Source organism: Phaenicophaeus curvirostris, chromosome 5, assembly GCF_032191515.1.
Source record: "Phaenicophaeus curvirostris isolate KB17595 chromosome 5, BPBGC_Pcur_1.0, whole genome shotgun sequence".
Lineage (NCBI taxonomy): Eukaryota > Metazoa > Chordata > Aves > Cuculiformes > Cuculidae > Phaenicophaeus > Phaenicophaeus curvirostris.
In genome coordinates, this window is record NC_091396.1 from 64,526,173 (window position 1) to 64,553,813 (window position 27,641).

Genomic DNA, 27,641 nt, shown 5'->3' on the forward strand with positions numbered 1-27,641 from the left:
GGCTCCGGGGCCGCCGCGGCCATGAAGTCGCGGTTCAGCACGATCGATGTCCGAGCGGCGCTCGCCGAGCTGAGGCACAGGTACCTCCCCCCGCCCCCCAGCACCTACAGGGTCTCCCCTCGCTACCAGCTCCCGCCCCAGCGTCTCCAGGGTCTCCCCTCCCTCCCCAGCTCCTGCCCCAGCGTCTCCAGGGTATCTCCTCGCTGCCATCTCCTGTCCCAGCATCTCCAGGAGGTCCCCTCGCTGCCATCTCCTGTCCCAGCGTCTCCAGGGTCTCCCCTCCCTGCCATCTCCTGTCCCAGCGTCTCCAGAGTCTCCCCTCGCTGCCATCTCCTGCCCCAGCATCTCCAGGAGCTCCCCTCGCTGCCATCTCCTGCCCCAGCATCTCCAGGAGCTCCCCTCGCTGCCATCTCCTGCCCCAGCATCTCCAGGAGCTCCCCTCGCTGCCATCTCCTGCCCCAGCATCTCTAGGAGTTCCCCTCCCTGCCCCTCTCCTGCCCCAGCGTCTCCAGGGTCTCCCCTCGCTGCCGTCTCCTGCCCCAGCGTCTCCAGGGTCTCCCCTCACTGCCCAGCTCCTGCCTCAGCATCTCCAGGAGCTCCCCTCACTGCCCAGCTCCTGCCTCAGCATCTCCAGGAGCTCCCCTCCCTGCCATCTCCTGCCCCAGCGTCTCCAGGAGCTCCCCTCCCTGCCATCTCCTGCCCCAGCGTCTCCAGGAGCTCCCCTCGCTGCCCCTCTCCTGCCCCAGCGTCTCCAGCATCTCCCCTCATTGCCGTCTCCTGCCCCAGCGTCTCCAGGAGCTCCCCTCCCTGCCCAGCTCCATCCCCTGCATCTCCAGGGTTTCCCCTTGCTGCCCAGCTCCTGCCCCAGCATCTCCCCTCGCTGCCATCTCCTCCTCCAGCATCTCCAGGGTCTCACCTCGCTGCCATCTCCTGTCCCAGCATCTCTAGGGTCTCCCCTTGCTGCCAGCTCCTGTCCCTCAGTCCCTCCCCTGGGCCACCATGGATCGCTTTCCATCATCTCTTCACCCTGCTGCTGTCCCCAGCCTCTTCCCCATGGAGCCATGGAGCACTTTCCCTTTCCTGCTCGCATTGTGAAGGACCTGTGGTCTGTCCTAGACCATCCCATCCAGCAGGGAAGCTCCAGTGCTCCTCACATCTGTGTCCCATAGAGCACTGATTCCCTTCTGATGTCCAGGCCAGCCTGCATATTCATCCCTGCTCTGAGATTGACCCCGCAGACCATTTCCATGTTTCTGCTAGGGATACCGGTGCCCCGTGCTCCCCAGGTGACGCAGAAGTTATCCTGAAGGAGCACAGTGCTCCAGCATCGCGAGGAGCGTCCCATCCTTGCCACACAGGAGTGCTTGCAGGAGCCGGCAGCCCAGCCTCCGTCCTGTGCCGAAGGGCCTGAAGCTGTCTGGTTGCAACTGGAGCATCCGCAGTGCCTTTGACTTGTTTAGATTCTTGGTCCTTATTCATTAATCACAATTTCTCCATCTTATTGTTCATCCTCCAGCTCATTCCATTAATCTTCTTTCACTGCCTCTTTGGTTACTGCATGTAATTTATCCCAGCTTGCACTCCTCTATATTTTAATTATCTCTGGGATTTTTTTCAGCTGTGTGTAGTTTGTGTATCAGAATCTCATGGTTTTCTCTTTTGACAGCTTATTGGGAATGAGAGTGAACAACGTTTATGATGTGGATAACAAGACGTATCTTATCCGCCTTCAAAAGTAAGAACTGCTCTAAATTTCTTTATGCTGTCACTGAGAACTGGATTTTTTTGTATGCAACCTCTGCTTGCAGGTGTGTGGCGTTTCTGATGAGTTCTCAGTAGAATTCTCTTGTTCTTTGTTAAAATACAGTGATTTTTACTCAGGAAGTTCTTTTTAGACAGCATCTCAAGTGTGAAATACTGCAGAAAAGGCACAAAAGGCCAAAGGTGGTGTGAAAGCACAGCTGTCATTGTTGCTTTTTGTGGGGAGGGAGGAGAGGAGCTGGAGCAATGAAGAACAACATTTAGTCAGTGGTGCTGGTGTCCAAGCAAAGTGGGAGGGAGGGGTGGTGTTCTGTCACTAACCTGCCCCTCCAGCAGTGCCTAAGATGGACTTTTGCTTATCTAATCACTTCCAGCCATGCTGGAGAGTTTCGTAGAATCGTGGAATGGTTTGGGTTGGAAGGGACCGCAAAGCCCACCCAGTCCCACCCCCTGCCACGGGCAGCGACACCTCCCACTGGATCAGGAGCTCCAAACCCCATCCAACCTGGCCTTGAACCCCTCCAGGGATGGGGCAGCCACCACTGCTCTGGGCAACCTGGGCCAGGGCCTCCCTACCAGGAAAGCCTTTCTTCCTAAGATCTCATCTCAATCTCCCCTCTTTTATTCTGCCAACAGGCCGGACTGCAAGGCCACGCTGCTGCTAGAGTCTGGAATCCGCATCCACATGACGGAGTTCGAGTGGCCCAAGAACATGATGCCATCTGGCTTTGCAATGAAGGTAAATTAGTTTTTTCTTAATGCTTTTTAATAAGGTAGCTGGATATCAGAAAGCAGTGTTCGTGTTCTGTACTTGGAGACAGCAGATGATAGTGGGACGATTTGAGGCAAGAAAAGAGCGGAAGGATTTGCCCAGGTGGATCCTGATCAAGCGAGTGACTGAAGACATGGAAAGAGCAAATGTGAACCTCACATTTTATCATTGATGTTCATTGTCTGAAACAATGAAAATATAAATTTATTGACACTCATAAATCTGGGCATTTTCTGGCTCAGCCAGACCATTTGGAATTTTATTCCAGCAAAGTCATAGAATCGTGGAATGGTTTGGGTTGAAAGGGACCTCAAAGGTCATCCATTTTCACCCCTGGCCACGGGCAGGGACACCTCCCACTGGATCAGATTGCTCCAAGCCCCATCCAGCCTGGCCTTGAACACCTCCAGGGATGGGGCATCCTTGTCATTCTGGTTGGATTGTCCAAATATTAAGGCTGCAGAGGCAGCACCCTGTGCTGGGGGAGTCCTGCTGCTCAGTCTGCTGGGCTGTGAGGGCTCCCATCTTGCTGCCAGCCTTCAGGCTGTGTTCCTGCAGGTGGATCTGCAGGGATGGAACCCGAGTGTGGACTCACGTGGATCTGCTTAGCCCACCACCTCCACATGCAGCCTCAGGGAAACGACACAGCAAAACTTTAGGTTGGCTTTCCGTGTTATATATGGATGCAGGGATAATCCCAATTCCCTTTGTAACATAAACCCTTCGAGTTTTACCTATCTGCTTGCTAGGCGAGCTAAACAAATAGCAGTTTTTATTGGTAAAAACATCTCGACATTAAGAATCTGGAACAATTATACGACCTATAAATATCATGGTATTATTTTGCCTAGAGCTGCCTCGTCTCTGTGTCTGCCCTTACCGTGTCGATGTTAAGAAGTGGTTAATGTCACAGGAGGGGTCTATAGCTAAGGTTTGCATCATCTCACAGACATTTTCTCCATTATCCGCAGTGCCGTAAGCATTTGAAGACCAGAAGACTCGTCAGTGTGAAACAGCTGGGCATAGACAGGATCGTGGACTTCCAATTTGGAAGCGATGAAGCTGCGTATCACCTCATCGTCGAGCTGTACGACAAGGTGAGCGCAGAGCTCCACACCTGACCTCTGATAAGCAAGCGTGCGCGTGCAGCCTTTGCTGATGGTCCCCTGTGCTGTCCTCGCAGGGTAACATTGTCCTGACAGACCACGAATACATCATTTTAAACCTGCTGAGGTTTCGCACGGATGAGGCGGATGATGTCAGGTTTGCGGTTCGGGAGCGATACCCAGTCGATAGTGCAAAAGCGCCTGCGCCCCTGCCAACCTTGGAAAGGTAACGGCTTTTCAGTGGTGTGTGTATTGGATTAAACCCAAATCGCTCAGAACTTTGAAAGGTAGCACGTCTTTGGGTAGTCTTTTCGCTTCTTACGGGTCATTTTGTGCTTCTGTTTTTTAAAACTAAATGTTTTGTAATTTCTAAGCGATGCAATGTAGTCCTAAAACCCATCCTTCCTTGGGAATTATAGCTCTCTGTTATCTTTTGTAGGTTAACTGAAATAATATCAAATGCACCCAAAGGAGAACAGCTGAAGAGGGTTCTTAACCCGCATCTTCGTAAGTCGTTATGTTTTATTAGAGAGTGAAGAGGGGTCAATATGCATCATGTTCAGATGATGCTGAAAACTGGAACAGCTTCAAGTAGTTTTTTGATGTTCAGTCTGTTATTATGTATGTTTGAAACAACAAAACCACTAAGCCTTTTAAAACAGAGTAGGTCTTTTTGATTCCAAGCCGACTGCACAAAGAGATGAGCCTTGCTGTGATCCTGCAGTGAAGAGAACTTGAGAGTGGAACTCTAACTTGATGCATTTTGTCCAGCATCTTGCCTTTACTGGCACCAAATAGGAGGTGTAATTGTACAGTCAGGGCAAGGATGTTAGGAAGTGATTGACACCGGCCAATACTGCCAGTCCTGGAGCAGCTACTGCAATGGAAATTCCAGGGTGGTGGATATGTCCTTCTGGGTATTCTCTGGTAGCCAGGAAAAGTGCCCTGTGCCTCAGTTTTCCTGACCACAGAAGCAGGTTTGAGCTGTGGTGACATGGTCAGGACAAGCTTGCTTTGTCCTCCTGATTCAGCAGCATTTAATCGAGCCTGGAAGTGTCTGGCAGGTGCCCCTGAACAGCTCAAAGCACGTGACTTGCAGACCTAACTATCACTGTCATAGAATCGTGGAATAGTTTAGGTCAGAAAGGACCTTAAAGCCCATCCAGTTCCACCCCCTGCGATAGGCAGGGACACCTCCCACTGGATCAGGGGCTTCAAGCCCCATCCACCCTGGCCTTGAACACCTCCAGGGATGGGGCAGCCACCACGTCCCCGGGTAGTCTGTTCAGTGCCTCACGACTCTCATTCTGAAGACATTCCTTGGCTTTTTGTTGTGCTAGCGTAGATCCAGGTAAATTTTAGTGCCGGCCTTGTACTGTGACATAACATCCAACCAGCCAGGCTGGGATCATTGGAACCTGGTTTAGCTGTTGTGTGTCCTGCTTCCACAATCTCTTGGCTGTCACTCTGCGTGTTGGGGTGACCACCAGCTGTGCTTAGGCAGTTAATACTGTAGCCTTAATCCCTCATATCCCAGATGTAGGCTGGGTTTTCATTCCCTTGCGATTGTGCTGGTTATTTTCGAGTGGTTATCTTGTTAATTTGTTTGGACTCCAACATCCTGAACGCCTGCTGTAAAGTTGCCTGCATCATTTTAAGCTTGTGTCCTGGTTTTGGCTGAGATGGGCTTAATTTTCCTCCCAGTAGCTGGTACAGTGCTGTGTTTTGGATTTAGTATGAGAAAAGCATTGATAGCACTGCTGGTTTTAGTTGCTGCTGAGCAGTCAAGGACTTTTCAGCTTCCCCTGCTCTGTCCATGGGGAGGTGCATGAGCAGCTGGGAGGGAGCACAGCCAGGAGAGCTGACCCAGGCTGGCCAGAGGGATGGTTTGTACCTTTCCCAGTTCCACGCGCGGTGTATAAACTGGGGAGTTGGTTGGGGATCACTGCTTGGGGATGGGATGGGCATCGGCCACCGGGTGGTGAGCAATTGTATTGTGCATCACTTGCTTAGTATATTCTGTTATTGTTATTATTATTCTCTCTCCGTTGCTGTCCTAGTACCCTGTCTTTATCTCAACCTGCAAGTTTTACCTTTTTTTCCAGTTCTCTACCCCATTCCACCAGAGCAGGGAAGGGATGAGCAAGTGGCCACGTGGTGCTTAGTGGCCACGTGGTGCTTAGTTGCCACCTGGGGTTGAACCATGCCAGCCTGATGTCTTCCTTCCCCCATGTTTCTGCTTTCCTTGTTCTCAGTGTTCTAAGTTAAATCTGCTTTTCCACGGCCCCATCTTGTTTCTTAGTCTTCAAGCATCTTTTTGGGAGCTTGTCTATCTGTTTTCATTTGCACCCTGTTCAAGCAGGGCTGTGTCTGTTTCCTTTTGTCATTCACGTTTCACGTTTTGCTTTTCCAGCTCTTCCTTGCTTCTTTATTTGGAGCTACAGAGTTTGTGTGGCTTCACCCTTTGTTACACCTTGTCTCAAGCCAGGCTGTTTGCCACCCTTGTCAGGTTTCCTGCGCTCTTCAGTTCAGAACCTTCCCCACCCACCTTGAAATGTAAAAGCAGCTCTGCCCAGGGAGTGTTTCTGAGAGGGTCACTGTGGGAGTCAGAATCATAGAATGGTTTGGGTTGGAGGGGAACTTAAAGATCATCCAGTTCCACCCCCCTGCCATGGGCAGGGACACCTCCCACAGGATCAGGCTGATAAAAGCCCGATCCAACCTGGACTTGAACACATCCAGGGATGGAGCAGCCACCAATGCTCTGGTCTCACCACTCTCATCGTGAAGAATTTCCTCCTAGTGTCCAATCTAAATCTGCCCCTCTCCAGCTTATACCCATGGCCCCTCATCCTCTCTCTACAAGCCTTTGTAAAGAGCCCCTCCCCACCTTTCTTGTAGCCCTTTCAATACTGGAAGGTCGCTATAAGGTCTCCTCGCAGCCTTCTCTTCTCCAGGCTGAGCAACCCCAACTCTCTCAGCCTGTCCTTGTATGGAGGTTCTCCAGTCCTGCTCGTTCCTCTCTCTGGGCTCCCTCTTTCCTGAACTCCCTTGCTCTCCCCAGCCTCCTTAAGGACTAACAGTAGTTGCAGGGCGATAGCTTGTTGAAACACACTCATGATTTTCATGTGAATAGCAATTCTGTTGTGAATGTTTTCTGAGTGATTCTTTATTATTATTTTTTTGTAACAGCTTATGGAGCCACTCTCATTGAGCATTGCCTCATCGGAGTTGGATTTCCTGGTTACGTCAAAGTAGATCAGCAGATGGAAAGTAAAGGTATGTAGGAAATGATATTTTAAAGGTGTATGTGGTAATTTTTATGTCTATATAATATCTCTTTCCAAAGAGATAAGCAGCCCTTAAACCTGTCGTTCTGACCGTAGTGTTTTTGGGGAACAAGCTTGCTCACAGTAAAACTCTTGAATTGTGCATATTGTTGGAATAAAAGCATCAGACTTAAACGGTTTTTAATTAGGTACAACCTTAAACATCAGGGTAACTGGCTGTGTGAAGGGATGTTTTATAAGAATCCTGCATGGAAGAGTTAGCATCAAACATACCTTTATCTGTAGCAAACACTGTGGGGATTTGATAAAGTATCAGCTTTATATTTATCGGGAAAATATGGGTTTGGGGAGTGACATCAGTACAGATTTTTCTGCAGTCGTGTTTTTCGTTTGTGCTTTATAGTTGCCATAAATCAAAAGGCATTTTTGCTTCCCACTCCGTTATAGTGCTGTAATAAATCAACTTTCTAACAGGCAAATAACTTCTCACAGCTACTGGTTTGTGCTTTGCCCCTGCAGTTTGATTTTTACGCAGTCCTAGCATTTTTGTGGTCTTTTTTCTCATGAAACCTGAATAATAATGTTTTATGAGTACATATATAGATTTTTATAATTAAAAATCCCCCAAATTTAAAAGGCATGCTAAGGCTGCTGTTTAAAGTGAACAATAATTGCTGTCATGAAGCCCAAGTGGAAAAGGATACCTGTGATTTTATTTCTGAGCTCTGCTGGAATCCTACTCAACGTAGTTGCGTTGGACAGGTTGCTTCAGGCACTGAACTGGAAGAGCAGTTGCCTGGGGCTCTTGCTGATTTGCTGCTGTTTTCTGTCTATGTAAAAATGTCTTTCTGTTCTAGATGTTTTAAAATATCCCTCTCATCCTCCCTCTCTCTTTAGAAAATATTGAAAAGGTGCTGACTGCGTTAGAGAAAGCAGAGGAGTACATGGCACTGACTGAGAGCTTCAACGGGAAGGTGGGTCTGAGCCGGGTGGCCTGGCTGTCGTAGAATCATGGAGTGGTTTGGGTTGGAAGGGACCTCAAAGTCCATCCAGTCCCACCCCCTGCCATGGGCAGGGACACCTCCCACTGGATCAGGTTGCTCCAAGCCCCATCCAACCTGGCCTTCAACACCCCCAGCCACCACTTCTCTGGGCAACCTGGGCCAGGGCCTCCCCACCCTCAGCGTGAATAATTTCTTCCTAGTGTCTCATCTAAATCTCTTCGCTTGCAATTTAAAGCCATTCCTCCTCATCCTGTCACTCCAGGCCTTCGTAAAAAGTCCCTCCCCAGCTTTCCTGGAGCCCCTTTCAGCACTGGAAGCTGCTCGTAAGGTCTCCTCAGAGCCTTCTCCAGGCTGAACAACCCAAACTCTCTCAGCCTGTCCTCAGAGCAGAGGGGCTCCAGCCCTCCGATCATCTTCATGGCCTCCTCTGGACCTGTGTCAACAGTTCCATCTCCTTCTTATGTTGGAGATACTAGAACTGGACATGGGACTCCAGGTGGGGTCTCCCAAGAGCAGAATAGAGCGGGAGAATCCCCTCCCTGTCAGCTCTGCAGGAATTGCAGAGTTCAACTGGCAAGTAGAGATTCTGTGCATGCTTGTTCCTTGTCTTACCAGGTGTGGGTTTTATTCTCCAAGCGTGGGGTTTGCATGGCAAGGGGTTTGATTGCAGGGGCTTGAGGCTGCTAGAAGCTGGGGCCAGCTGGCTGTGGAGCAGACCTGCCTCTGGCCAAGCCCAAGCCCTTCAGTGAGGTGGTAGCACCTCTGATAACATGCAAAAGGAAGGGAAAGGCAATTATATCATTTACAAGCAGATTATGTTGGTCCTATGAGAACTGCACTCGTGTTTAATACAAATAACACCATTCTGCATGTAAACCATGTGTTTGTGCAGTCAGCTGTGTGATAGTCCTGAGGTCTGCAAGAGGCGTTTGCCGCTGTTTTGTCTGGAGCAACTCAGAGGTGAGATGAAGGAGTGGTCAGGGCTCCCTTTTTTACTCGGTCAATGACAAAGACCATTTACTCAAAGACATCACTTCTGCCACAGGTTCCTCCACTAGGATGAATTCCTACACCTGGGTTGGAGCAATCCATGGTTTCAATACAGAATGGGGGATGATGTGACTGAGAGCAGCCCTGAGGACAAGGACTTGGGGTGCTGGGGGGTGAGAAGCTCGACATGAGCCGGCAACATGTGCTCACAGCCCAGAAACCAACCATGCCCTGGGCTGCCTCCAAAGCAGCGTGGCCAGCAGGGAGGGAGGGGATTCTGCCCCTCTGTTCCTCTCTTGTGAGACCCCACCTGGAGTATTGTGTCCAGTTCTGGAATCCTTAACATAATAAAGAGATGGAGCTGTTGGAACGGGACCAGAGGAGACCACAAAGGTGATCATAGGGCTGGAGCACCTCTAGTGTGAGGACAGGCTGAGAGAGTTGGGGTTGTTCAGCCTGGAGAAGAGAAGGCTCCAAGAAGACTTTAAAGTGACCTTCCAGTACCTGAAGGGGCTGCAGGAAAGCTGGGGAGGGACTTTTTCCAAAGGCTTGTAGCGATAGGATGAGAGGCAGTGGGTGTAAACTGGAGAGGGGCAGATGTAGACTGGACATAAGGAGAAATTTTCTCATGATGGGGAGGCCCTGGCCTAGGTTGCCTGGAGCAGTGGTGGCTGCTCCATCCCTGGAGATGTTCAAGGCCAGGTTGGATGGGGCTTGGAGCCCCTGATCCAGTGGGAGGTGTCCCTGCCCATGGCAGGGGTTGGAACTGATTGAGCTTTAAGTTCCCTTCCAACCAAAATCATTCTATGATTCTATGAATTACCATCTCATACTGATCAGTACCTTAGCACCTAAAACTTGCTGCCTTGCCCAGGTAAGAGGGATCCTTATCAAAATCAAATGCTGGTGACATTTTTGTGTGTTCTTTTAGGGTTACGTTATCCAGAAGAGGGAAAAAAAGCCAAGCCTGGAGCCAAATAAACCAGCAGAAGATATCTACACGTAAATATTTGAAGTATTTACTTCATTTTCTACTAGTCTGCATAACATAATTTAGTCTTCAGGTGATAATATCAAATGTGTATTTTACAGATATGAGGAGTTTCATCCTTTCTTGTTTTCTCAACATTCAAAATGTCCGTACTTGGAATTTGACTCATTCAATAAGGTACAGTGCTTTTGCTGATACTGTACTTAAGTGCTTTAATTGACTGATGCTAAAAAGAGTGATTAAAATGTAATGCAGAAGATGTTAATGGGAACATAGACCTTGAAAGAGGTGCTTAATTTTATGGATAAATGTTTTATACAGAAAAGACTGACTAAACCAGGGCCTTTAGGCTACTATTGAGCAGCGTGGTCCTCTTTATCCCAAGTGTCCCTGCCAAGGCAGGGGCGCTGGAACTGGATGATCTTTAAGGTTGCTTCCAACCCAAACCATTCCGTGTGGCACTGAATGGAGGTGTGTGCTCAGCCTGTCACCCAAGTGGCAGGGGACAGGACGAGAGGGAATGGCCTCAAGCTCCACCAGGGGAGGTTTAGGCTGAATATTAGGAAAAAATTTTTCATGGAAAGGGTCATTGGGCACTGCCAGAGGCTGCCCAGGGAGGTGGTTGAGTCACCTTCCCTGGAGGTGTTTAAGGGACGGGTGGACGAGGCGCTGGGGGACATGGTTTAGTGTTTGATAGGAATGGTTGGCCTCGATGATCTGGTGGGTCTCTTCCAACCTGGTGATTCTATGATTCTGTGAAAGTGGCCTGGTCAAATGTTTTGTCAGTGGGGAGTTGGGGCACCAAGTTATTGCTGGAGGCAAACAGTGGTCCCAATCACTACATTGATACATTTCCAGTTTCTGCTTTGAAAGCTTCAGACACCTGATTTAATATTTCCTTGAGTGTTGTCCTTCCTGGTCCTTGGTTCGTTAACATCTGAAAACGTTAACTCTGTATTATTCCTGACCTTGATCTCCACAATTCCCATTCCGCATTCCTACCCTGCTTCTTGGCTGAATTTCTGGCATCTCCTTCACAGCACCGATGATTGAAGCAGCCTAAAACCTTCCTCCTCCTTTGTTTTAAGCACAGTGTCTGGCAACTGGAGCACCAGGAGCAGTTCTTAGGAAGACTTTCTAGGATTTTTGTGCTTATTTTTTTTTAACTGACCTTTTGGAGCAGCAGGAATTCAGGGCAGGCAGATCTATCATTGCAGTCACTTGATCTGAAGAGCACACTGGGTCAGACAGCAACTTCCTTTTCATCATTTCTTGGCAAAGAGTTGGCTCGTGTCAACTTCATGCTAAGTTGTGTGCAGTGAGACATATTCCTGTGTCTTGCTGAACCCATCTCGTGCAAAGGTGAAATGAAGTTACTGAACTCTGTTTTAGCATCCGTCTCCTCTTTTAGTGCTTTGCAGCCACCTCTCTCAAGCAGAACCTCCTTTGCCTGCGTGTCGCTGGTATAAGTTAGTGCAACTTGGAGATTCTTAGGACTGATTTTCTCTTGCAGGCAGTGGATGAGTTCTACTCCAAGCTAGAAGGACAGAAACTTGATCTGAAAGCGTTGCAGCAGGTATGCTCTCATCAAGCTGAGGTGCCTCTCTGAGCTTCAGATGCTTCATTTGGTTCTTGTAGCCAGTGGGGAGGATGTCATTCCACATTTTTGTTGTGGAAATGCTGAGCCAGTGGTGGTCAGGGAGTGGATTTCAGGATGCATGACATAGCGGTTGGTTCTACTTAGAATAAACAACAGCATTAACAACAATATTTTGAAGACTCTGCATCTCTTGCACTGCTGTATTTTTCTGTGCTGGAATGCTCTCTCAAATGTCTCACAGTGATGAGGCAATTTGTATTTATTTTTTTTTCACCTTTCTTATTTTGGGAAGGAAAAACAAGCACTGAAGAAACTTGAAAATGTCCATAAGGATCACGAGCACAGACTAGAAGCGCTTCAGCAAGCTCAGGTAAGACCGAGATTGATTTTTTTTAACTCAGAAGATACATTATGGTTCTTGTAGAGGTGGGCCTTGAAGAGGAGGATCAGCATTAGATCCCACAGGGAAGCCTTTGTGTCCAGTTGGCCAATGTCGTATGGATTCACCTCAATGCCATTCTTGGATTCTGTCTCAAAATTAATGACTAGTTTTATTGCCGAGTGTGCGTTTAGCATCAATAGGTATCAATTTTTTCTTTCCTTAAGGAAGCTAATCAGATAAAAGGAGAACTTATAGAAATGAATTTGGAGATCGTCGACCGAGCCATCCAGGTGGTCCGTAGTGCCTTAGCCAACCAGATAGACTGGACAGAGATCGGCACAATTGTTAAAGAAGCCCAAGCGCAGGGAGACCCTGTTGCAAATGCAATCAAAGAATTAAAGCTTCAGACAAATCATATCACAATGCTGCTGAGGTGAGTACGTTGCAGATCAGCTGTAGCAAGTACGAGTAGAGCTGACTGTGAGCTGTGTAGGAGAATCATAGAACGGTTTGGGTCAGAAGGGACCTTAAAGCCCATCCAGTTCCAACCCCTTTCTATTGGCAGGGACACCTCCCACTGGATCAGGCTGCTCAAGGCCCATCCAGCCTGGCCTTGAACCTTTTAGCTTGTGCATTCATGTTCAAATTGTTAGTTTTCTCCTACAGCAGCATGAGGAGAACAGTTCTGTGAGCACAGAGGGGGATGCCTTCTTTCTTGCTGAACCATGCATCCTTCATGCAGAGAACTAGGGAGATACATTTTCCTTTATGAAGAACGTTATTTTATGCTGCTTCACCACCTTTTGCTACACAGACTTAGCACAGATGTATCGAGTAGGATTTAATGTCCTGGTGAGAAACAAATATAAATCCAGCTGGTGTGCGCTCAGCACACCTCTTTGAAAACAGCGGAGCAGCTGTTTCTTAAGGCTTTAAACCAGCACATTGCTGTCGTGTGCAATGAGTCAGTGTGATGATGTAACTGTTCTCTTTTCGTGCATAGAATGTCTTGTGTTTCTGTCACACATGAAAGCAGATATTTGGAACTGGCCTTCACTTTAAGTCCACATTTTTCTCTAGCTTGATAGCATGGATGTGTGTCTTTTGATAGAAGAAATTGTCATTGAAAATGTCAGTTCCTTGGATTGACAAATCTGGGTTCTTTATCTTCTGCTTTTGTGTTCTTTTCCCCAAAACTTAGGCTGACTCCAAGACATAAACTCATGTGAACATAGGGCATCTGGCAGAGGGCCTTCTTGTGACTGCTCAGTGAAAATGATTTAAGGGTTCCTTAGGCCATTTCCAGTTTGCAGCAGAGAATAGAAGACTGCATTGCACTAAGGATCAGAAATAACCGGTTCTCTTATCGTAATCATATGATGTCACGTGTTTTCAGGAACCCGTATGTGTTATCTGAAGAGGAGGAAGAGGAGGAGGGTGCTGATTTAGAGAAAGAAGAAACGGAAGAACCAAAGGGCAAAAAGAAAAAGGATAAAAACAAGCAGTTGAAGAAACCCCAGAAAAACAAACCGTTGTTGGTTGATGTTGATCTCAGTTTGTCTGCATATGCAAATGCCAAAAAGTAAGGTTTACAGTGAGTGGGGCTCTAGTAGTGGGAGTTCCTGTATGCTTGCAGGTGTTAGTGATAATGTTATAGCAAGGGATCTGTGTTTCTTATTCATAGAATCATGGAATGATTTGGGTTGGAAGCAACCTTAAAGCCCACCCAGTTCCAACCCCCCTGCCACAGGTAGGGACACCTCCCACTGCATCAGGTTGTCCAAAGCGCCATCCAACCTGCCCTTGAACACCTCCAGGGATGGGGCAGCCACCACTGCTCTGGGCAACCTGGGCCAGGGCCTCCCCACCCTCAGCATGAAGAATTTCTTCCTAGTATCTCACCTAAATCTTCCCCCTTGTAATTTAAAACAATTCTTCCTCATCCTATCATTCCAGGTCCTTTTTAAAATCCCCTCCCCAGCTCTTCTGGAGCCTCTTTCAGCACTGGAAGCTGCTCTAAGGTCTTCCTGGAGCCTTCTCTTCTCCAGGCTGAACAACCCCAACTCTCTCAGCCTGTCCTCACACTAGAGGTGCTCCAGCCCTCCAATCATCTCTGTGGCCTCCTCTGGACCTGTGTCAACAGTTCCATGTCCCTGTGTTTGGGATTTCAGAACTGGACACAGGACACCAGGTGTGGTCTCAACGGAGCGGAGCAGAGGGGCAGAATCCCCTCCCTCCCTGCTGGCCACGCTGCTTTGGATGCAGCCCAGGACACGGTTGGTTTCTGGACTGTGAGCGCATGTCGCTGGCTCATGTCGAGCTTCTCATTGACCAGCACCCCGATTCCTTCTCCTCAGGGCTGCTCTCAGTCACATTATCCCTCAGCCTGTGTTGAAACCATGGATTGTCCCAACCCAGGTGTAGGATTTTGCCCTTGGCTGTGTTGAACCTCATGAGGTTCACACACCCACACTTCTCCAGTGTGTCCAGGTCTCTACCTGTCCCATTTGTTTAATTTCAAACAAGATTCTTCAGTGACACATGGAATGAAACAGCTCCTTTCAACCACCTCCCTGGGTAGCCTGTTCCAGGGTCATTGGGCATTGGCAGAGGCTGCCCAGGGAGGTGGTTGATTCACCTTCCCTGGAGGGGTTTAAGGCGTTCAAGGGTGGACGAGGTGCTAAGGGGCATGGGTTAGTGTTTGATAGGAATGGTTGGACTCGATGATCTGGTGGGTCTCTTCCAACCTGGTTATTCTATGATTCTATATTAACTCAAACACGGTGCGCTCTCTGCCCAAGAGGGGACTGACTTCACCTGGCGGTGGAGACAGAGATCTGGGCTAAAAAAAAAGACTCTTCTCCAAACTGAACACTTAACGGGAAACACAGAGGACTGTGACAGGTGCGTTCTGAAAATATGTGAGTCTGCTGGGATTTCGGGTACAAACAAACTTGTATTTTGCAGGTACTATGATCACAAACGACATGCAGCTAAGAAAACCCAGAAGACTGTAGAGGCTGCAGAAAAGGTATTTTTTCCTTTGTTTTTAGAAGATAATTAAAATTCAAGTCCGTATCCCTGATAAATGGAAACCCCTGACGATGTCTAGGTAGTGCTAAGAGATATGAAAGCTGAAACCAACCAACCAGGGCTGTTTCGTCTTTGAGCTTTTAAGCTGACTGAACCCAAGGACTGCAGATCCCTGATGGATCCTCTGGTTTCCACCAGCAGCACTGTGAGCATGTAAGGTGGAGATAGTGACAAAGCAGCACTTCTGGAGGCAGAAGTGGAACATTGGTGGGAATCCTTACAGCCAGAGAGCTGATCACGTCGGGGGCAGCTATCCTAAGCGGAGATGTAGAGAGATTTTAGGATAGCAGTCATCTTACACATGCAGGAGGGGAAGGCAGGCCAGTGAAGAGCAGTGTGTGGAGCAGCTCCAGTGCTCCCAAGAAGTTGAGGTAAATCTCCTACCAGCCTCCTGTCTGCCTCTCCTCCTGCTGTTCAGTTAATTTCTGTGACTCCTGTGCTGGTGGATTCCAATCATGCTTTCTGTCTAAATAGGCATTTAAATCGGCTGAGAAGAAGACGAAGCAGACTCTGAGGGAGGTTCAGACAGTTACCACCATTCAGAAAGCGCGAAAGGTCTATTGGCAAGTACAGTTCCATTGTCCTAATCTAATGTACTGTGAACGTGTGCAAATATAGAAGGGCTGTGTCAGGCTGACTGTTCATCAGCTTAGAGGTGGGGTTCATTCTGATTTCCAAGCACAACACATACCGAGTCCACTTACAATTGCTCCTCGAAGGTGCTGGCCTGGTCCTTTTAGAGCCTTTGCCTGGGAAAGTTCCTTTCAGTGGATGTGGACTTGCAGTTTTTTGCTTTTAACACAGGTGGGAACATGGGCTTAGTGAAAATAGGGAACTTCCTGGCAGCTATAAATAGGGAATACTTCCTGGCAGCTCTGTGAAAAAACAACAGGAGGTCGACAAAAAACCCCGGCAATAAAAAACCTCAAAGATTTCTATGGTCTAATAACTGCATTATTAAAATAAAATAAATAGGAGGCAGCTGGACTTTGTTTCATCTCAAACTATTGAGGCAGTGTTGTTAGATTGGTACCATCCCTTGGTTTTATGCCCTAGGCATATGGATGGATGTGAAACCACGAGTGTCTTTAGTGAGTAGATGCTGAGGTGGATGTTCATAGAATCATAGGCTGGTTTGGATTGGAAGGGACCTCAAAGCCCATTCCATTCCACCCCCTGCTGTGGACAGGGGCACCTCCCACTGGATCCAGTTGCTCCAAGCCCCATCCAACCTGGCCTTGAACACCTCCAGGGATGGGGCAGCCACCACTGCTCTGGGCAACCTGGGCCAGGGCCTCCCCACCCTCATCATGAAGAAATTTCTTCCTAATGTCTCATCTAAGTCTTCCCCCTTCCAATTTAAAGCCATTCTTCCTCATCCTGTCACTCCAGGCCCTTGTAAGAAGTCCCTCCTTAGCTTTCCTGCAGCCCCTTTCAGTGCTGGAAGCTGCTTTAAGTTCTCCCCGGAACCTTCTCTTCTCCAGGCTGAACAACCCCAACTCTCTCAGCCTGCCATCAGAGCAGAGGTGCTATGATATTCTTAGTCTGTTACAAAAAAAAAAAACCAAAAACAAACCTCTGTAATGTTCTGTTAGTTCCAGATATTTTTCACACAATGGATTGATGTAATTTGGCAGGTTTGAGAAGTTCCTGTGGTTCATTAGTTCTGAGAATTACCTCGTTATTGCTGGAAGAGATCAACAGCAGAACGAGCTGATTGTAAAGCGGTATCTTAAACCAGGTGAGAGTCTAATGAGGTGGAGTAGATTGGTTTCTCTCTTATTTTCCAGTTTGTCAACGTAAAAGAATGATACGAGGAGGTCTGTTTGCTTTGTGCTTACAATGGACCTTGCTAGAAGGGGGCTTTGGTGATATGAGTCCTAGAGACTGTGTGTGTCCTCTGTGGAGTGCTGGATCATCTGCTGTGGGAAACTGTGTCCTCCAGCGCATGGGATCAGAGTAGGTCAGGCAGACACCCACTGGGGCGACCAGGGTGGACTAAAAGGCTTCTATATCCTCTTCCCATCCTGCTCCTTGCAGCCAGAACAGCCGTTTCCAAGTAACGTTGGGACATAGAATCATAGAATGGTTTGAGTTGGAAGGGACCTTAAAGGTCATTCAGTTCCAACCCCCCTGTGATGGGCTGGGACACCTCCCACTGGATCAGGCTCCCCAAGGCCCCTCCAACTTGGCCTTGAACACCTCCAGGGCAAGGACACCTTCGTGTGAGTGACCTGTGTCGTTACCATGTATGCGACTGATTTGAGTCGCCTCTTTCCCAGGGGACGTGTACGTGCATGCCGATCTCCACGGAGCCACGAGCTGCGTGATCAAGAACCCATCAGGTACCTCGTGTGGGGTGGAGGCAGGACTTGTAGAAGCCTTTTATCTGTCTGAGCCCAGCCCAGGGAGCAGCCATCCCCTCTCACTCCAGCAGATCTTTCCCTTTGGATATGGGAGGCATCAGTCCTGCCAAGATCGGGTTGTCACTGACAGCTGCTGCTTCCCAAACAGGGTTTGCTGCTTCCCATTGCTCAGTGAACCTCCTGATGGGAAGGAGCAATGGAGATGTGCTCACAGAGGCAAGCGTTAGTCGCTGGCAGAGGTGGTGCTGCAAGTGCGTGCTTCTAGCCATAGAGAATGGAGTCCTGGCAGGACTTTGATGAGTTCCTCATGCAGTTTGGGTGCCGACAGAGGGTGCTGGTCTCCCCAGTGAAGCGTTAACGTGGTGGGGTGGACCTCATGGGAGACCAGCAACGCAAACCCTGCCTGTGCCCCATTCCCGAGAGGTGGTGGGAGTTGGGGCGGTGTTGTGAGGAGCACGGTTACTGCTCACTTGTGGAGCTGAGCTGAGGAAGGAGCTGTGAAGAGCAGCTGCTGACGCTGCTTCTGCTCTGTCTGAATTGCCTTCGCGCTTAGCCGAGCAGTGTTATCTCTGCCCAGCGCCTGGAAAGTTCACATGCTGCATTAGGGTGTGCTTGGAAGTTGGAGAATTTAACCTGTTGTGGCTGGATCACGTTCACTGATGTGTCAGGCGTTACGTTGTAGGTGAACCGATCCCTCCACGAACCCTGACGGAGGCAGGCACCATGGCTTTGTGTTACAGTGCTGCCTGGGACGCCCGCGTTGTCACCAGCGCTTGGTGGGTCTCTCACAACCAGGTAAGGAGCTTTGCAGATGGAACCTCTGAAGGAATAGCTGAATAACCGCAGACAGAATGTCTCTGGGGGGTACTGATGGATCATAGAATCACAGAATCACCTCGTTGGAAAAGACCCACCGGATCATCGAGTCCAACCATTCCTATCAATCACTAAACCTCAAGGTTGGTGCTCAGGGAGGTGGCTTAGGGGCAGATGGGAATGGTTGGACTCTGATGCAAGAGGTCTTTTCCAACCTGGTGATTCTATGATTCTGTGATGAGAGGAAGTAGGAGGTTTAGGCTGGATAGTAGGAAAAATTTATTCACAGAAAGGGTTCTCAGGCACTGACAGGAGCTGCCCAGGGAGGTGGTGGAGTCCCCATCCCTGGAGGGGTTTAAAAGGCAGGCAGGTGAGGTGCTCAGGGATCTGGTTTAGTAGTGGACAGGTGTGGTTGGACTCGATCTCAGAGGTCTTTTCCAACCAAGTGATTCTATGATTTTATATGTTAAAAATGCAGCTTGCTTAATGTTGTTTTTGTTAGTGCTGTTGTTCTGCAGGGCTGACCCTCTGTGATGATGCTCTTCACAGTATGCCATGTTTTTTTTTCAGGTTTCTAAAACTGCACCTACAGGAGAATACCTCACTACTGGAAGCTTCATGATCCGAGGTGAGGTATAAAGGCATGGCGTGGATTTGATGTTGGGCATTTTGTCTGGAGATGCTGTGCTGTCCTGCAGTGACAGCTACCCGTGCTGCCCCTCTCACAGCCAGACAGATCCCTTTCTTCTCCTGAAAATCTGTTCTGGGTGGTTTAGATTGAGTATCAGGCAGCAGCAGCATTTCCAGCTGAGCACCAGACAGAAGATCATTAGCTAAACTGCTTTTGAGTTTCTCCCGTTCTGGCACCACCCAAGAGAGATAAAAAGCCCCAATGTAATATTTTGGTAGCCTGAAGCCTCTGGAAAAAGTGAATTTTGAAAATACATCATGTAACGCAGCTCTTAAACCACCTCATGAGAATCTGCTTTTGTTTTTCAGGGAAGAAGAATTTTCTTCCACCTTCATATCTGATGATGGGCTTCAGCTTCTTGTTTAAGGTATTGCTTTCTCTGCGCAGCTCCTGCTGGCTTTTGTAATTTGGAATGAGCTGGAGGAGGCTCATTTTCCGTTTCTGGCTTATCCAGATATTCCCAATTACTTCTTTTCCCACTGGGGCAAATCCCATAAAATGCTACTTGCTAAAAATTACTCTGCTTTCATTTCCAGTGTGCGTTGTCTTCATTTAAAACAGACGGACACCCTGAGCGTTACTGCCTCTTCTATATTTTTATACCAGCTCTGTTTGAAGCACGTGCCTGTTTAGAGCAGGTCGTGCAGCTGTGCGTCTCCTCGCCAGCTGTGCTATCGAGGTTGTCGGATCTGGGTTTGAAAGCCAGTGACATCTTGGCCTGTATCAGAAACAGCGTGGCCAGCAGGAGCAGGGAAGGGATTGTGCCCCTGGACTCCATGCTGAGGGGGCCGCACCTCGAATCCTGGGTTCAGTTTGAGCCCCTTGCTCCAAGAAGGACATTGAGGGGCTGGAGCGTGTCCAGAGAAGGGAATGGAGATGAGGAAGGGGCTGGAAAGCAAGAGTTATGAGGAGCAGCTGAAGGACCTGGGGCTGTTTAGCCTGGAGAGAGGGAGGCTGAGGGGAGACCTCACCGCTCTCTACAACTGCCTGAAAGGAGGTTGTGGTGAGGTGGGTGAAGGTCTCTTCAAGTGCCAGGTGATGGGATGAGAGGAAATGGCCTCAAGCTGCACAAGGGGAGGCTTAGACTGGACATCAGGAAAAATTTCTTCATGGAAAGGCTTCTCAGTCTCTGGTGGAGGCTGCCCAGGGAGGTGGCGGAGTCCCCATCCCTGGAAGGGTTTACAAGACATGCTCAGGGATCTGGTTTACTAGTGGGCAAGTACGGTTGGACTCTATCTTGAAGGTCTTTTCCAGGCAAGCCATTCTGTGATTCTACATGTGCTGGTTTAGTTTTCTTGCCTTTGAATGGCAAAGAAGTGTTCAAAGAGACAGAATAAATCGGTGTTGGGTGTTCTCCGAGTGGACTAGTGACCATCACTGGAGCAGGTACCGGCCTAACATCAAGGTGTCTCTGTTGTTAGGTGGATGAAAGCTGTATTTGGAGACACCGCGAAGAAAGGAAGATCAAAGTACAGGATGAGATTCTGGACACGGTTTCCAGCAGTGCCAGCGACCTGGTGTCCGATGAAGTGGAGCTGTTAGGTACAGTGGGTGTGATTGGGGTGCTGTGTGCGCTGCTGCAGACACAACTTTTTGGAGGTTGATGTTCAGTTCTCTGTTCTGTGCTATGGGTCGGTTTGGCGTTTCTAACGTGAGCTGTGTTTTCCTCTCCTGTGTACCCAGAAGGAGTAGACAGCAGCAGTGAAGAGGAGAAAGCAGAGAGTCAGGAAGCACCAGAGGATGTGGAAACTGTGTCTGAGAGCAATCGTGAGGAGGACGTTGCTGATGTTGAACAGGGCAGGGTAAACGTTCCTCCTGCACCAGAGGGGGACTCTGAGGAGGATGGTGGGGAATCTGAAGATGAAGCAGAGCATCTGGAGCCAAAGAGCGAAATGAAGGAGGAAGACGTAGTAAATTACCCAGATACAACAATCGACCTGTCACATCTTCAGTCTCAAAGGTAAGTGAAGAAGCTGCTGTGTTTATCAGCAACGTGGGCCCTTCTTAGGATCTCCCTGCTGTTAAAATGCTGCTGCGGGGAGCTGCCATCCCTTCTTTCGATGCTCAGCTCCGCAGGCTGCTGGAGTGCCGGGCAGGAAGGCTGCACGGCAGGGAAGCTGCCACGCTCTGTACCGTTCCCTGCTGCTTCCCTGCACAGCTCTTCCCTGGGGGCTGCTGCTGTGGGCCTCCCTCCTGCTGCACACGGCGGAATCTGGCTCTTTCATCGCCTCTATTCCCTGTTATGACCTCAGCATCCCTTGACCAGCACGCCACCTTCCTCGTGAAGTGGCTGCCCTCATTTTCCTCTGTGCAGACCTGAAAAACTGAGTTGTGCGTTGTTTCTGTGCTGCTGCACTGGTGCTGAGTTACTGTTCCGCACGTGAGCGGGGCCGCGAGCGCGGGAAGCTGAACATCAGGGGTTCCTCCAGTGCGTGCTGTGCCCAGGCTGTCTTTGTTGCTTGTTTGTGCACAAGAGATGAGCTGGCGGAGACCTACAGGTTTGTTTTGTAAACTGAATCGTAGGATTATAGAATCACCAGGTTGGAAAAGACCCATTGGCTCATTGAGTCCAACCATTCCTATCAATCACTAAACCATGTCCCTCAGCACCTCATCCATCTGTCCCTTAAACACCTCCAGGGAAGGTGACTCAACCACCTCCCTGGGCAGGCTCTGCCAGTGCCCAATGACCCTTTCTGTGAAAAATTTTTTCCTAATGTCCAGCCTAAACCTCCCCTGGTGCAGCTTGAGGCCATTTCCTCTTGTCCTGTCCCCTGACACTTGGGAGAAGAGCCCAGCTCCCTCCTCTCCACAACCTCCTTTCAGGTAATTGTAGAGAGCAATGAGGCCTCCCCTCAGCCTCCTCTTCTCCAGGCTAAACACCCCCAGCTTCCCTTTTCCATTCACCGACACTGGGATTTTCAGGAACTGGAAAAGTGAAGGCGATGCAACCGAGTTATCCGGTGTGCGAGCTCTGGTGATGTGTCCAGGGTTTTACTGCATGACCTCTGTTGATGAGCTCCATTTTTGTCCTCCCCACAGATCTCTGCAGAAAATCATCCCCAAAGAGGAAGAACGCAGCTTGGTAAGGTCCCAGCTCCGGTGTTTGGCAAAGAACGGTGTGACCTGCTGCTGGCCACGGTGTGTTCTAACTACATTTCACTTCTTAGGCTGACAGCAAGTCCCAGGGGCGAAGGCATCTCTCTGCCAAGGAGAGGAGGTGAGCACCTCTGGGTTAGCAGCGGGGTGAACGCAGTCTCCTCAGTCCCTCTCCAGGCCCTGGGCACAGTACGTCTTGCTAATCCGTGTGGATTGTCCGTCCTGCATTTCAAGGGAGGGTCCTGCCTGTGGGGAAGCAGCTGCCCTGTCTCTCAGGGGCGCTGGTTGTGAGCAAAGTTCCTTGTGTGCTCTTGGGGCACTGCTGAGGGGTGATTTCAGCTTTCCCTGTGGTCACGCTGGCTGTCTCGTCGCCGCAAGAGGCAGTGTAACAAACCGTCGTTTTTCTTAGAGAAATGAAGAAAAAGAAGCAGCAAAATGATTCTGAGAACGTGGAGCTGCCCGAAGAGAAGCAGAGAGAGATGGAGACGCAGCCTCCCCCTGCTCCCAACACCAACAAGGAGGTGCCAGCCCCTCAGCCCATCAAGCGGGGCCAGAAGGTAGGTGGGGAGCAGGTTTACCCAGGGTTGAGCTGTTGCCGTGTGAAGTTTAGGCAGAATTACCAGGTTTGTCAGTTGTCGCTGGCTGCCTGGTGGTTTTAGACTCTTGGTGGTGCTCTTGGTGGGTTCAGGGGGACGGTGCTGGTCTGTTAGCCCTGAGCACGCTGCGCTTGCCTCACTGAAACCACGATCTCTTGATTATTGGTGAACTGCTCCAAACAAGTGAGGACGAGAGGGAATGGCCTCAAGTTGCATCAGGGGAGGTCTAGATTGGACATCAGGAAAAATTGCTTCACTGAAAGAGTTCTCAGGCCCTGGAATGGTCCAGGGAGGTGGAGGAGTTCCCATCCCTGGAGGGGTTTAAAAGCCAGGTGCATGAAGTGCTTAGGGATATGATTTAGTAGTGGGCAGGGATGGTTAGACTCAGAGATCTCAAAGGTCTTTTTCCAACCAAGCGATTCTATGAAAGAGGTGCAGGAGAACCTGGAGAGAACATGAATGTGCAATCAGTATTTAATTGTGGATGCAAAACCCTGCAGAAGTCACTGTTTGTAAACCTGTTGGTATGTTTTCTTCTGTAGGGCAAAATGAAGAAGATGAAGAAGTACAAGGACCAGGATGAGGAGGACCGGGAGCTCATCATGAAGCTGCTGGGGGTGAGTGAGGGGAGTTCTGCCCCTCCCTGTGGCGCAGACGCCTGCGTCGCTGTCGCTGAGCACCTCTGTGTGTAACCACAGTCTGCAGGGTCAAACAAGGAGGAGAAAGGTAAAAAAGGGAAAAAGGGGAAGACGAAAGAAGAGCCAGTAAAGAAGCAACAGCAGAAACCCAAGGCTGTGCCTCGTGGTGCTGGAGAGAGCAAGGAGACGCTGCCAGCCGGAGTCCTGCTGCACAAGTCGCAGGACCCAGCCCTGGAGGAGCAGCAGGATGAGAAGGTGAGCAGCACTCTCTCCTCCTGCCTGTCATAGAGTCACAGAATCACTAAGTTGGAAAGGACCCACTGGATCATCAAGTCCAACCATTCCTATCAATCACTAAACCATGTCCCTCAGCACCTCATCCACCCGTCCTTTAAACACCTCCAGGGATGTGGGGCCCAGCTCCCTCCTCTCCATAACCTCCTTTCAGGTAGTTGGAGAGAGCAATGAGGTCTCCCCTCAGCCTCCTCTTCTCCAGGCTAAACACCCCCAGCTCTCTCAGCTGCTCCTCCTAAGACCTGTCCCTTCCACCCTCGCGTCATGGTGCTCCTGGCACTGTGTAGCTCTGTTCTGCTGAGGAGCCTGAGCAGCTCTTGCTGGATTTGGGGCACAGCAGAGAACGTTGTGCCTAATGCCACAACTCTGGGAGCCCGTTGGGTTCAAGAAGCAGCAAAACCCCCTGCAGCAGTTTGTGTGCAGGCTGTGTTCCCAGCACAGCCAGAGCGAGGGCTCGGAGAGGTGCGGAGCCTCTCCAGGCTCTTGAGGAGCCGGTTAAGTCAATACCTCCCACTCGATGCATCTGAAATGTAACTGAGCGCTCTCCAGATCTCTTGTTGTGAGTCAGGATCTCTGAATCGCAGCCCATCTCTCTTATCTCAACTTGGCATCTGCCAAGAAAATTAGTTAGGGAAGAAATATTCCTCCCCTCACCCACATGAAAGTGCACTTGTTATCTTTGCTTTAAAATCAGTTAAACTCTCTTTGCGGGGAGAATGTGGATTTCAGTGCACTGCTGATAGAAGGGTTTCTTTTCTCCAGGGGCTGGGGGTGAAAAAAAAGCAGCTGTATGCTCATTTCAGCTCTGATATCTCCTTTGTGTCTGCAGGAGGAGCAAGACCAGGATCAGCTGGGAGTTGAGGTAAATGCTCGTCTCTGAAGCTCCAGTAAGTGGTGAGAAAAAGGTTTCGTTCCTGCTGGAAGCTGTTGGGCCCCACTGGTGCACGCAGCTCGCTGGGAGCGGGGCCAGAGCGGAGGCAGAGGTGTGGGCTGGGGCTGAGCCATGGGTGAGCCCTCCAGAGGGGTCTTGGCTCTGTTCAGAGAATCATAGAATCACCAGCTTGGACAGGACCCACCGGATCATCGAGTCCAACCATTCCCATCAAACACTAAACCATGTCCCTGAGCACCTCCAGGGAAGGTGACTCAACCACTTCCCTGGGCAGCCTCTGCCAGTGCCCAATGACCCTTTTCGTGAAAAATTTTTTCCTAATGTTCAGCCTGAACCTCCCCTGGCGGAGCTTGAGGCCATTCCCTCTTGTCCTGTCCCCTGTCACTTGGGAGAAGAGGTCAGCACCCTCCTCTCCTCAATCTCCTTTCAGGTAGTTGTTGACCTCCCCTTCGTGGCCATGACTCCTTGAACCCAACTGTCTGCTATTTTATTTAAATTGTAAGCTATTTTTTTTCTTCCAACCCTTTTTATTCCCTAGAGTAACTTGCAGGGGGAGCAAATTGAAGTTTGTCCCTTGCCTTTGCACCCCCAGGAACAGCAGCTCTGGGCTGCAGGATGGCACAATACAATTTGGGACAAATTGCTCTTTAGAATCATAGAATAACCAGGTTGGAAGAGACCCACCGGATCATCGAGTCCAACCATTCTTATCAAACACTAAACCATGTCCCTCAGCACCTCGTTCACCCGTCCCTCAAACACCTCCAGGGAAGGTGACTCAACCACCTCCCTGGGCAGCCTCTGCCAGTGCCCAATGACCCTTTCTGTGAAGAATTTTTTCCTAATGTCCAGCCTAAATCTCCCCTGGCGGAGCTTGAGGCCATTCCCTCTCGTCCTGTCCCCTGTCACTTGGGAGAAGAGCCCAGCTCCCTCCTCTCCCCAACCTCCTTTCAGGTAGTTGTAGACAGCAATGAGGTCTCCCCTCAGCCTCCTCTTCTCCAGCCTAAACACCCCCAGCTCTCTCAGCTGCTCCTAGTAAGTCCTGTTCTCCAGCCCCCTCACCAGCTTTGTTGCTTTTCTTTAGTTAAGAAGTTTATTTACATATAAAATTGCTCCAACATTTTCTGTAATTACAGCCAGTGGGTGTTGCCCAAGGCTGGGAACAAGTTGATTCTTTACGCTCGTTAATGAAGGAGGATAACGGTTGTCTTCAAGGGGAAGCTTCTGGTGACCTGAAGTTGTGACTGCATTGGGGCATCTTGTTTGGATCATTTGAAACTAAGTCCACCCTGTTTTCAGTCACAGAGTTATGAAATGGCTTGGGTTGGAAGGGACCCCAAAGCCGACCCAGTCCCACCCCCTGCCAGGGGCAGGGACACCTCCCACTGGATCAGGAGCTCCAAGCCCCATCCAAGCTGGCCTTGAACACCTCCAGGGATGGGGCAGCCACCACTGCTCTGGGCAACCTGTTCCAGTACCTCCCCACCCTCACAGGAAAACATTTCTTCCCAAGATCTCACCTCAATCTCTCCTCTTGCAGCTTCAAACCATTCCCCCCTGCACTCCCTGATCCAGAGCCCCTCCCCAGCTTTCCTGGAGCCACTTTCAGTGCTGGAAGCTGCTTTAAGGTCTGCCTGCAGCCTTCTCTCCCCCAGACTGACCAAGCCCAGCTTTGGGTTTGATGTGGTGTTAGTAATCAGAGATGGTCGGTAATGAATCGTGGCTTGGGATTCGGTGCCATAAAGGTTTTGGTAATGCCGTGGTGAGCTCTGACTCCTGGTTCTTGTGGAGATGTGGATGCTCTCGGGGTGCAGGAAGGGGACACCCTTCAGCCCCTGGGAAAACAGGAGCTGGGGGCTGGAGAGCCGCCACCTGGGTTCCCAGCGCTGCTGCTTTGCCGTGCAGGAAGGCGAGGCGCTGCTGGGCTCCCTGACCGGGCAGCCGCACCCCGAGGACATTCTGCTCTTCGCTGTTCCCATCTGTGCTCCCTACACAGCGATGACGAACTACAAGTGAGTTGTGGCACCTTCTGCGGGAAGGGAGCGGCAGCGGCTTGCGCGGGCGAGGGGAGCCACAGGCTTACAGAAACCCTTTCTTTTCACAGGTATAAAGTCAAACTCACTCCAGGCACCCAAAAGAAGGGAAAAGGTAATGTACTAAAGCACTCGAATCCTCTGTCTATGGCAGCCAGCATGCTTGTATGTGATCTTTAAATCTTCCCTGTGTTTTTACAGCTGCAAAGATTGCCTTGCATAATTTTATGCAATCCAGAGAAGCTACTGCTAGAGAGAAAGACCTGTTCCGCAGTGTAAAGGTGACCCCTTTTCCTACTTGGTTTCTCTTGTACAAATGTAACGGTGGCAGCAAAATATCCGCTAGTGCCATTCTGGGAGTAAAGGCTTCCAAAAATAGGAGGGCTAGTGGGTTTGGTGTTTTTTAGCAGTGTTTTTTCTCAGCAGTACTGGGGAGGATGGTTAGAAATTGGGCTTCCCCTACGGTGTTGGCCCTTGGGTTTCTGTACTGTGTGTAGATTCACAGAGGGGTTTGTGTTGGAAGGGACCTCGAAACCCATCCAGTTCCACCCCCCTACCATGGGCAGGGACACCTCCCACTGGATCAGGGGCTCCAAGCCCCATCCAACCTGGCCTTGAACCCCTCCGTGAAGTCTTTCATTAATAAAACACAGCACAAGAGCAGAAGCCTGCTCTTAGCCACGCTTTTCTGGGGAGAAAGCTGGCAGAAAGGGGCAGGTTGGCTCCTACCATCGGCCCAGGCAGCCCTGGCGGGGTGAGGAAGGCGTTCGGAAATCTTTTCTGCTGTTTTCCATTTTTCTTTTTCCTGTCTCATAGGATACCGATTTGTCAAGGAATATTCCTGGCAAAGTGAAAGTGTCCGCACCTCACCTCCTGAACGTGAAAAAGAAGTGACGCCCTCCTCATTTCCGAACTGACGCTGCCAGCGCCTGCGGAGGAGGCGGCCCCAGCCCTCCTTGGGCTGAATTCGGCTCCCGGGGGAGCAGGCCCAGTCGCTGCGTCGCAGTTTCGACAGACACTGGCGTCGTGGTTTCAGTGGATTCCAACAAACAGCGTAAAACCCTGCGAGTAAATGGCTGGCGTTGGGTCAGCGATGCCATTTCGTGCTGGTCCTTCTCTAATGCTTTGACTGCAGGAGTCGCGCGCTCCCTCCCCGTGCTCCTGGACTTGCTGCCGCAAACCTCTGCCCCGTGCAGTTTCTTCCCAGTCCCTGCCCCTTCCCTCTGA

General features: G+C 50.0%; 1 protein-coding gene across 1 annotated transcript; it reads left to right on the forward strand.

The window, feature by feature from the left end:
• NEMF (nuclear export mediator factor) lies at window positions 1–27,516 on the forward strand. The gene is made up of 33 exons (XM_069856785.1): window positions 1–80; window positions 1,667–1,735; window positions 2,398–2,500; window positions 3,505–3,630; window positions 3,717–3,865; window positions 4,079–4,146; window positions 6,832–6,918; window positions 7,827–7,903; window positions 9,855–9,925; window positions 10,016–10,091; window positions 11,428–11,490; window positions 11,807–11,884; window positions 12,121–12,329; window positions 13,293–13,478; window positions 14,864–14,927; window positions 15,464–15,552; window positions 16,627–16,730; window positions 17,272–17,334; window positions 18,038–18,150; window positions 18,742–18,799; window positions 19,171–19,229; window positions 20,284–20,404; window positions 20,546–20,822; window positions 21,905–21,947; window positions 22,033–22,082; window positions 22,371–22,518; window positions 23,100–23,174; window positions 23,256–23,450; window positions 24,319–24,351; window positions 26,287–26,393; window positions 26,486–26,529; window positions 26,616–26,695; window positions 27,231–27,516. The coding sequence occupies exons 1-33, from the start codon at window positions 22–24 to the stop codon at window positions 27,306–27,308; spliced, it is 3,222 nt and encodes a 1,073-aa protein (XP_069712886.1). The 5' UTR covers window positions 1–21; the 3' UTR covers window positions 27,309–27,516.
• The last annotated feature ends 125 nt before the right edge of the window (window positions 27,517–27,641 follow it).